At 43.7% G+C, this 11181-nt stretch overlaps 1 protein-coding gene across 7 annotated transcripts in view; it reads right to left on the bottom strand.

Annotated features, from left to right (window-relative positions):
* Positions 1–11181, bottom strand: part of TANC2 (tetratricopeptide repeat, ankyrin repeat and coiled-coil containing 2) — an 848255-nt gene that overhangs the window by 129910 nt on the left and 707164 nt on the right. For all 7 annotated transcript variants that reach the window (XM_019523590.1, XM_019523591.1, XM_019523592.1 and 4 more), the window contains 2 exons: positions 3773–3939; positions 1225–1832 (listed from right to left, as the gene is read on the bottom strand). In XM_019523590.1, coding sequence (XP_019379135.1) covers positions 1225–1832; positions 3773–3939 — 775 coding nt within the window. The remainder of the gene's footprint in view (positions 1–1224; positions 1833–3772; positions 3940–11181) is intronic.

Genomic DNA, 11181 nt, shown 5'->3' with positions numbered 1-11181 from the left:
ATATTGGGGGGGGGGGGAAGCTCGTACTCACTCAGTGGCCACTGCTGCTAGCCACCACCCTGTGCTGCAGTTGCTCTGCATGCGACTGCCACCTCCCACAACCTCCGCTTTGCATACAGCCAAAAACCGCTGGCCTCAGGTAACTGGCATTTTTAGATACCTGGCACCCCTCGTTCCCCACTCGTGACGGATAATGGGGATTTTACTGTATTGTGTAACCCAAGCTGGGAAGCACACTGTATGGTGAGAGATACCAACTGAAGCTTGGGAAGGATATTATGTTTAAATTAACTAACAATGATTGATTTAAAGGTAACTGCATTCAACTTGAAGATGCTTTACAAAGGTTGGGTGACAAAGTGCTGCACAGAATCTACTAAAGCAGATGTGATATTTCTCTCAAAGCAGCTGTGTTATTTTTTTTTCCTACAGATTATTTACCAAAAAAGAACCCCCTTCCAAACCTGGGGTGGCAACTATATTCTTTACTTTGACCAAGCTAACAGCAATTACTTGCTTTAATGAAGTGAATAGCTCTCACCTTGCGTAACTTTCAGCTTCAGCAGACACTATCCCTTTTCCTAGTATTGACCGTTAATAAGTCAAGGAGATGGATTGCAGTGGTTTAGAATATGAATGACTGTTTCCTAGTATCTATATTCTTGTTTCAAGGAATGGACTAGAAAAATTGAGACTGCCCCTGTTGGGATGGGCTGCTAAAATTACAGTGAGAATACTTGCACATCCACTCTGGATTTGAAATACGGAAATGTTTTAATAAGGTTTTAGAATTCTTATGTGACCAGTTTATATGGAACATACATCTGAGAGAAATTAAATGTTAGCTTCACAACAGCTATGCCAGAAACACAATTAATAATTTGCCTTATTATGTCAGTGTACGTGAAACACATTCACACTTCAAAAATGCAGTGCAGTCATATTCTGCATCTCATTCTGGTTCCAAAATGAATAGGAGTTTCATGAATAGAGTGATTCTAGAAGTTGGCCTGATGCATACAGACATGTATCTGCTGTTTCACTTTCATCTTCCTGTCATCTGTGTCAAATAGATGCTATGCTTTTGTAGAAGACAGTAAAAAAAACTCCCCTTTGGACTATACACTCCTTATCTATATGCAAACCCATGGATCAAAAGGATTAAGATGAGACAGTGAAATGCTTCAGAGATTTTAACAAATTCATAATGTCTTTCTTACTTACCTAGGGTCACAAAGAAACTTGGTTTTTTCTCCTTCCTCTCTCCAGATAAGCCACTCTCGAAAAGAGGGATGAACAAACATTCGTGTCATATCTCTACGCTTGATAAGAAACATGGAAAGGTTCTCCATCCTCTGCTGAAAGTCATCCCATTCCAGAGTACCCTCAATGTTACCTGCATTAATAGCCTGAAAAATATGCTCATCTGTTAATGGATGCAGAGATGCCACTGCCACATTCAAGAGAGGCATAACCCGATCAAAGGAAGACTGTGTCGGGAACTTCATATTGCACTGCAACAGGTAAACTTCTGAAAGAGAGACTGGGACTACTTTATAGCTGGAGCTTTTTAGTACCAAGTAGCCCTTCTCTATGAGATCAAAAGTGAGTTTTAAGTATAGATAGGACCCTTGACTCAAGGTCTTGAGATGAGAACTGAGTTTGCCAAACGTAGTGTTGTCCATTTTGCCATTAAGGGAGATGTTGTTCTGGATCTCAGAGCTGCTGTGTATTCGATGAAGGATATATGCTTGCAGGTCCTGGTCTATGGCTTCATTCTCTTCCAGTCTATCCAGAAATATCCTATGGAAGGGCAACAATTTTATTATCTCCTAAAAAAAGAAAAGAAAAAGCAATTATTTATGTTGGAAGTTCTTGTTATTAACAAAAATAAACATTTGTATTAGAGTAGCACATACAGATTCTAATCAGTGCCCTCTCCCTTAGGTGCTGAGCAAGCACTTGTGACGACAGTTTGTGACCCAAAGACCTTATAAATTCAGATGAATATCCAAACATTTTTGTAAACCTGAAAACATTTTTCCCAATATATTTTCCTAGAAAAGGGGCTGGAGGGAAATGCTTTTAAATCCCAGCACACAGGGCAATGCTTTTAAAACCCAGCACCACCCCAGCTACTCTCACACATACCATCAGTTCTCTGTGCTGGCATATAAAATGCTGACAGATTAGGGAATGATGCGTGGGCAGTCAAAGCTGATAGAGTCCAACACTGTAGGACTTTTGTTGAAACAGTTGAGTATATCTCAAGGAGTGCTGACTCTAGCAATCCTCAATATTATGCAGCAGCTGATTAATAGGGAGGTATATTGAAATCTTAGCACAGCTAATAACAGAGATTTACTACTGTACAGTAAAGACCATAGTGAAATACTCTATATGCTGTTGATCTGTTCAGAGTCAGCAGTAGGTTCAATCTTTTCTCAGCTGAAAGGATGTTTCTGAAAGAGCATGTAGTGCAGAACTCTGTGTCTACTATGCATCACAGGGAAAATGCGGGCAGGATTCACTGATCTAGTAAGTTCACTTTATACTGCTTATGCAGCATAAAATGAATTTAACCCTGCCAGAGGTTTTCCATAGAGACGTCTCTATGCAAAGAACCCTCAATTAGTACAAAGCTGAAAGAGGTGATTCTGCTCAAACTGGGGAGAGTCAGGAAGCTGTATTGGCCAGCTTCCCAAAAAGCAAAATTTAAGCATGATAAAGAATCAACCATATAATTTTAAGAAATGTAGGGCTCCAAAAGCCCTGACCAATTAAATGGCAGGCAGGTTAAATGCTAGGATTACAATATAAGATTCTCACTGAAACAAACAGGACATAATCCTTTTCCAAAATATCGTGTAAACAACCTTAAAACAAAGGGAAATGAACACTGCAGTAAGAAGACTGTGCAACCTGCTATTGTAAAAAATAATCAGCCAATAAGAACTGAAAACCAATGGACGTCTGGATTTATGATAGTGGTGAACTACATCTGGGCTGTGTCTAGAAGAATTACAGCTAAAACTGATTCATTGGTACTTCCTGCTCTTTTTCATTACGCTACTTTGCATAGGCTCTAAAATGCAGGCATTTTTAACTGTTTAAAGACTAGTTATATATACTTGATGTATTTTCTTCTAGGCTTTCATTTAGTTGTGAGGTCCAAAGATACTAGTGTTATAATGATTACCAATATAAACTGAATTTTCTGCATGAGCTAAGATGAAAACACAGACCAGTGTTATTTACATTAAATCTAAAATCTCAGAACCAACCTAAAAATCAATCCTAGTGGAGCTAAATAACTTCTTGGACTCAGATTATGATTCTCTCAGCTTTAACAAATGTAACACATAAGCTCTGTCTGACCAAGGAGGGATGTATGCATGAAATCCTGTCCACCAACTTCTCTCATTTGGGATAAAAGAAATCCGGGTTCCTAAAAGCCTTGCCTCACAAACTTGTAACTGGTAATTCTCACTGACAGCAGGGAGCTCTTTGTCACATGAGCCTTCTTGCTGAAGTTAATAGAATGCCTTGCTGAATAAGGATTACTGGCATGAGTCAGTGGTACAGTTTCACACAAAAGCCAATTTGAATCCAGTGCAGACAGATTGGTGCAAAAGAGTGATAAAATGTGATAACTTCAAAAGACAATCAATAATCAAATCAATATGATACTAGTTAAGACCTTAGGAGTGAAAACCCATTTTGCAAAGATACTCAGTGTTTATGTGTTTACCCATAAACAGTCTCAATGTACCTGTAGACTTGTCCTGACTGTTACTATTAACTTTAGCCAGGATGGAAATTTTCCAATCATTTTGCTCAGGAATGATACTATGGTGTCCCCATAATCTGGTTTGTGAAACTCTGCTTCATTTAAACCATCAATTAATATGATGAAATCTTCATCAGGGATCTTCCTCTCTGAGATTGTAAGAAAAAGAAAAAATGTTTAGTTCAGAGGCTAGCAGCCTGGCTCCATGCTAATTAGTCACATGTTGTTCTTATCTGAAGATAAAATAAAGCAAAAACAACAATATCTACGGATACAGTGGTTGTACACAGTGGGCAGGTGCATGGGACTCAGAAAATATGTATTTAACTAACAGTGTGTATACAATTTTGATAGCACTTTGTCAAAATTGAGTTGGTGGGGAAGGTAATTTTTAAACTGGCATAGCCATTTTATCTCAGACCTGAAGGCAAGATCTCTCAGTAAATGTTGACATGAATATTAACCGAACTTTACACTCCTGATGTTAAACTTCAGCAACACTTTGATGAAAACCTGTTTCAGCATTTACAATCGCTAGATGCATGTATTACATATGTATGTATATATATACACACAAAAGTGAGAGTCCCTAGCACCTGCCCCTAATTCACATTGTAATTGTAGTAGTAGCAAGGATTAACTCCCTTCCCAAGGGCTGATTTGACGACATCAACAGGAAGTTGTCAGCCATCTTTGTGTGTGTTAGTTGTCACAATTAAGCCCTTTTGAGAGCAAGAAATCTCCTTGCCTTTTCCCGATCTATGAGATAGCACAGTGATATACATGGTGAAGGCACATAGGAGGCTTTTAAACCAAATAATGCTCATTTGGGTTAGATTTTAAAACAGGTGTAAATATGATTCATAGATGTCTGAGCACAAGTTGATTATCGTATGTAGGAGCTAGTCACACAAACTTTCAAAATACTGCTCTCTGTTCAGTAGAAATTGTCCAAAATGAGCTTGGATCTCAAGACTAATGAACTGGGAAAGTCTGATTTGAATTCTACGGCCCAGACCATAATATATGTACTAATCACTGAATGTAGACATTTGAAAACAGTGCCATAGGGGAGTTTCATGCTGCTGAAGGCAGAAATACAAAGACTGATGTTTTAAGGCAATGAATATAACATTTCTGGAAACAGATATTGAAGTCTGAACTTCAACTTTAGCAATAAAGTTTCAGAGCCCATGATGTCACAAATGCTGTAGCTTGTTAAATATAAAAGGAACTTCAGTACAAGTTGCTTCTCTACCACAAACCAAAGTGACATAAATAGGGATCTACCAAACTCAAGGAGGTGGCCAGCCCATTTTGCGGGCAGATCCCAGGACCAGCTGCCTTTTTCATGGGCCAAGTGTGACAGGGCCCCCCCATGCTTCTGATTGGCCAAGGGGCCCCAGCAGTCTGACCCCTCCCCACAGATTGCCAGATGGCCTGAAACCATAGCTTAATTGCTTAATAATGTTTCCTTTAATGGCTTCTGCAGGCTTAATCTCATGATTAAGCCCATGGAAGCCATTCACTGATGCATTACTAAGCAATATAAGCATTTAATTAAACTCTAAACTGAAATAATTTATGAAGTTAAAACTATACGCAACATGAATTGTAACTAATACCATCACTATACACTTTATTGACTAATACCAACTATATACACTCTATTAAAAGGACATTGTAAAAAGAAGTTTACTGAATGCTAACCTTGAGACAGGCAATTCACACTAGCTATTAAATGCTAGCATGCTGCATCCAGTGGCAGTTGCTCCAGACATTCTCTGTCTCTGTGGGGTGAACACTTGTCTGTACACTGAGGTGGCACACTCAGCATCCACTGAGTTCACTGGAATGATGAGACAGCATTTTGCCAGGGTGTAGAGATGTGGAAACCAGTCACAGACAGAACACAGGCACACGCAAAGGCATTCAGCACTCTTTGACAAAGTTCACGTAAACAGCACATTCATTGTCATGCTCTTTCCACCATCCAGGGATTGATTTCAGTAGCTGAGGGTCACAGCTCAGAACATACACCCAGTCAGGTTCCAAAATATGAACAGAACTAAGGAAAGAGGTAGCCAGTTATCTGAACCGTGGTGGTAGTGATGAGTCATACCTGTAGTACTGGTTCAGTTTCATAGCTATTGCCTGGAACAGTTCTTGTCTCCGCTAGTTTTCATGAGGACAGCTTGATAGTTCTTGTGATGCCATGTCTTTGACCCAGTTTATCAAAACCATCAGCTTGTTGCGTACTGATGAATCACAGCCTACCAGCCTTCACACCACATTAAAAGCTCCATGAACCAGGTGGCATTTTCACCCACAAACATCGCTTGATCTTGAGCAATGCCTTGCTTTAAGAGATGGTGAAGCTTAAGCATGCACTGTGTGCTGGGTGTGATTTCTAGCTCCTCACACACAAACTGTGGGTAGTATTGAATATGCTTGGCATGGTAATGGACTGCAGTGAACCATGAATTCCACTGTGTGAGCAAAGACTCTGATGGCAGCGACAAAGTGGCATGTGAGTTTCTATTTCGACTAGTGATGGACTTCTTGGACTGGACCTTATGGCCTGGACAGTGCTTGAAGGCTTTCTTGAAGGACACTAGGCAATCCAAATTGAGGAACTGTATGCAGATGTTACTAGGTACAGAATGTGTACGCTGCAGGTGGCATGAACAATGCTGAGCGGCATTCTTGGAACACATCAGAGAAAGCCTTGCACATGTACATGGCATTGTTGGACAGGAATGTTGAGATCATATTAAATTCTAAGCCATAGCTGGCAATCACCTTCATTATGACTTGAGACATGGTAGAAAAATTGACAGATGTGAGGTGGTCCAGCTTAGTTTCAAACTTAGGCAGGTCTCGGTCTGTCCAGCTCCTCAGTACAAATAAAATGTGATGCACATAGTTATCTTGATGGTTGGTGGCTTCATCAGCCACAATGGAGAAGCATTCATATTCTGCCAGTGCAGACTTTGTGGACTGTACATGCAAAGCAATCACTGCAGGGAGACAGTCTTGGCAAAGCTTGCTGGCACATGGAAAACTGCCAGCACTCCACACATTTTGGTTCAGGTAATCCCTTAACTTCAGGTGATCAAGGTTCTCTAGCAGGATGTTCACCACCGTGACAGTCTCCATGAAGCAAAATACCACATTTTGCCTTGTCAAGCTGCTTTCCATGATCCTTTTAAAGAGCAAGGACATGGTAGCCTGTTTCCAGCTCTGAACTTCAGCCTCTGCAACAGCCTTTTGCTTTGTGTGAACCTTGGACATTGCAGGCAGTACAGAACAATTTGCCTCTCTATCCGTGTGCAAGATCCCTGCAGGATGCTGCCTTACATGGTCCAGTGCTGAAACGTATTTGGCTGTCTTGGAGGATTTCTTCTCAGTGGTCATGCTGAAGAATCCACCTCAGGCTGCAGCATACTGTACCAGCTTGCAGGTGGCCACTTTGAAAGCCAGCTCCAAAACCCTCTCATTTCCCTGACTGGCTCGGGACTGGCTCCTGGACTGATCCACATCACAGACTCAGCCTCTAATTTGCTCCCTCACATCCCGATGCCCCTCCCCCCCCACCTTGTTTCAGTACTGAAGGATTTCCTGCCCTCTTCTCTGCTTGCAGGTAAGTTTGTTTTTTCTGTTGCAGTGAGTATACCAAAATCACAAAGCCTGCCATTTTTCGTGGAGCCTGCCGTTTTTCACATTTCCTGTGAAAACTGCACAGTCATGAATTCAGTAGGTCTCAACTTACAGAATCATAGGAACAGGCATCCCATGCAGTCACCCACTCAGTCTCAACCCATGCAGGACTGTTCCCTAGTTCTTTTTATGTGACACATCATATCCACGAATTATACAATTCCAAAACCACAAGCTGCATTGCCTGGGATTTTCAAAGGCCTCAGAAAAAGGCATCAAATTCCAGTGATTTCTAAAAAGTGAGCATCTAACTCTCTATTTGGCTTTGAAAATCTTCTCTCTTCAAGCTCATTTGCTCTGGGAGTGTTCTTAGAATCATAAACTTTCCTGAGATGCAGTCACTAGTTCTGTGTGAAGCAGGTAGTATTCACTTCGCAATTTGGATTCAGCCAATTCGGGGGACAGTGATTCGATTCAGTGATTCAAATCGCTGTCCTGAATTGATTCGGCCGAATCTGATTCAGAGATTTGGTTGCTGCCAAATCAGCCAAATCACTCAGGCCCCATCCCCTGCCCACTCTCAGTGGCTGCCCTCCCTGCCTCAGCTCCTGGCCCTTTGAAGAAAAAAAAAGCTGCCACTTACTGGTTGCTGCCCAGCCAGAGGGCAATCCCTGCTGCCCCATACTGCCCCACACCACGTGGGGGGCTCTGTCACGAGCTCCCCGACCCTGCCCACTCCCCCAGCCTCCCCAGGGCTGCCCCACCTGGCCTGTCTCTGGCCCTTTAAAACAAACACACAAACAAAAACGCCTGCACTCACTAGCTGCTGCCTGGCGGGGGATGATCTCTGCTGCCCGCCACTGTCCTGCGCCATGTGGGAGACTCAGCACGAGCCCCCCGAAGTCCCAAGGCTGTTGCAGAAGCTGGTGAGCCTAGGTTTTTTTTGTTTTTTTGTTTTCTTAAAGGGCTGGGAGCTGGGGCAGGTGGGTGGCGAGCAGGCGGGGGTCAGAGGGCTCATGGCAGAGCCCCCCATGTGGCGTGGCGCAGTGGGGATCACCCCCCCCAGCAGGCAGCAGTTGGTGAATGGGGGCTTCTTTTTAAAGAGCCAGGAGCTGGGGCCGAGCTGGGCAGCCATGGGGAGCAGGAGGGCTGAGGGAACAGGAAGGGGATGGGGCCTGGTGGGGGTCCCCCCATAGTCCCCTTCTCCATCCTCCACCCTCCCCCGGCCCCTACTTACCAGCTCTGAGTCCAGGTCCAGCTCCCTGCTACAGCAGGCAGAGACTGCCTGAATTGCTGAAGCTCTCTGAATCATTTCTGAATTGATCCAGAGAGCTTTGAATCAGTTTGGACCTTTTAACTGGTTCCCTGATTTGATTCAGATTTGGAGATTCGGGTACTGAATCGGGCCGAATCTCCTCCAACTCAAATCAGCACCCAAAGCTTCGCACAGCCCTAGCAGTCAGCTACCGTTGATCCCTTTGGGTGTTGTTTAAGAAAAAAAATAATTGTATAATATTATATCTATTGAGGGAGACAAAATTATTGGTCAGGCACACAGCTAGTCCACTTATGAATATGCAAAAAACCCCTGCATTTCTAAAAGCTGATCCTAGTAATGGGATATATTTTTGAGCCATCAGAAAATCAGATAGCTTCAGAATAGTAATAACTGATCAATAATAGATGGTACAATTATTTTCTGCGCTACTTCCTGCATTTTGGTTATCTTGATCCATATGAAATGTATAGCTAAGAAACAAGCAGGTAAGGAAACGTAAAAGAGGTGTCATACGTGAGTGCTGAAGAGAGGTCATGATTGCTTGCTCCCAGTTATTTGATCTGAATTTTGCTACAAAAAGATTTATAACCTTGTTACAGGACAGATTTCCATATTCACTGACCCCATTGGCTATGGTTACAGAATATGGATCCAATATGCAACCAATATTTCTGTAGATGGGACCATTCTAAATGAGACATCGAGCATGTCATCATGGAAAGACACCTTAGATTTCTCTTCTCCCAAAAGGGAAAAAAGTTCTTATACAACAAAGACGAGCACTTACTTTCCAAAACAGCAGAATTTTCCCTTACATGAACTCCCTATAAATTACTGTTTTTGACCCTGCCAGTAAATTAGATGATGTTTCACATTTAATGAAGCAGTTTTATTAAAAAAGTTAGTACCTGCTAATTAGATTACCTGCTCTTTAGAAAACCTGGTTGGAAGGGGGTGGGAGGGATGAGACAGGACAGGAATTGACTCTCAGCCACAAACTAATTTGCAGGCAGCTATGTGGCTGCTAGCAACAAAATGTGAGTGTGAGGGGAAGGAAGGTTCTCCTATGATTTAGCTCCAACAGATGAGAGGCTATGGCACTTTCCTAGCATACCAGTGGTTCTAGATCTCACTCCCCCAGAGGGCTTTTGAGCTTCTATTGCTCTCTGACTTTCCAGCGTAGTGCTCCAAACACTGTACCACATCCTTCTCCTGTGCCCTTTTTGAAGATGGGACTCTGCCTCCTGCACTTTAGAGAGGCGGTGGAAAGAAACTGTGGACAGCAGTACAGGAAGAACATTTCTGCCCCACAGGGAGCAAGAGCTTGCAAGTTGGTCCATGTCTTTCTCTCTGCAGCAAGGCAGAAAAGATGCTTTCCCTCTTCTTTATGGCAGCCCTTCAAGCATTTCAGTAGATAGGCACAATCAGCTCCCATGTTTTGCACCTAATGCTTCTGTTGATGCAGCCCAAAACTGCATTTCCCTTTTGTGCAGGTGCATCACACTGCAGGCTCATATTGAGTCTGTGATCTACCAGGACCCCAAGTTCTTTTCCATAATAATGCCATCCAGTCAGGTGTCATCCATTTTGTATTTGTGTTTTTGATTATTCCTCCCAAGATGTAGCACCTTGCACTTGTCAGCACTGAACTTCATCCTGTTAGCTCTAGCCCAACTTTCCAATCTGTCAAGATCCTTCTGAATTGCACTCACATTCTCTGTGTTCACAATCCTTCCAAGTTTTATGTTGTCTGCAAAACAGCTCAAGCAGTTTTCTATGCCAGCATCTAAATCAGGCTTGTCCAACATAGGGCCCACGGGCTGCCATGAGGCCTGCCAAGGCATTTTCTGAGGCCCACGGTGCTGTGATGGGAAATGAAAGTAAACCCTGTTTACTTTCGTTCCCACCCTCTGTCCCTCCCCCAGCCCCTCAGCAGCTTCCTAATGGCTGCTGAAGGGCTGGGGAAGGGACAAGGTTCTCACATGCACTGCATCAGCTTGACGTTGCTGACGCGGTGCATGTGGGAAGAGGAGTAGCCATGTGCCTTTCGGGACAGGATGAGTCCAGCCAGAGCAGAAGGGGCTCAGCTGCACTTTCCCCCTACCTGTGCTGGTCAGTCCCGAGCAGCACACGGCTCTGCTGCCGCCTCTGCTGGCTGGTGCCAACCCAGGCGGGTCTGTCCCATCCGGAGCAGCACGCAGCTGAAGCCGGATTCCCATGTGCTGCTGGGGATGGGAGGAGTCCGGCCAGGTCTGCACTGGCCAGCAGAAGCGGCGGTGGAGCCGTGTGCCGCTTGGGATGGGACGAGTCTGGCCGGAGTGACAGGGGCTCAGCTGCATTTCCCCCCTGCCTGTACCAGTCAGTCCCGAGCGGCACACGGCTCCGCCGCCGTTTCTGCTGGCTGGTGCTGACCTGGCCGGCCTCCTCCCATCCCCAGCAGCACGTGGGAAGC

The sequence above is a fragment of the Gavialis gangeticus genome, unplaced genomic scaffold (genome assembly GCF_001723915.1).
Source record: "Gavialis gangeticus isolate Ggan-Ray unplaced genomic scaffold, GavGan_comp1, whole genome shotgun sequence".
Classification (NCBI taxonomy): Eukaryota; Metazoa; Chordata; order Crocodylia; family Gavialidae; genus Gavialis; species Gavialis gangeticus.
The sequence above is the reverse complement of the archived record's forward strand: the minus strand, read 5'-3'. Positions and strand labels throughout refer to the sequence as shown.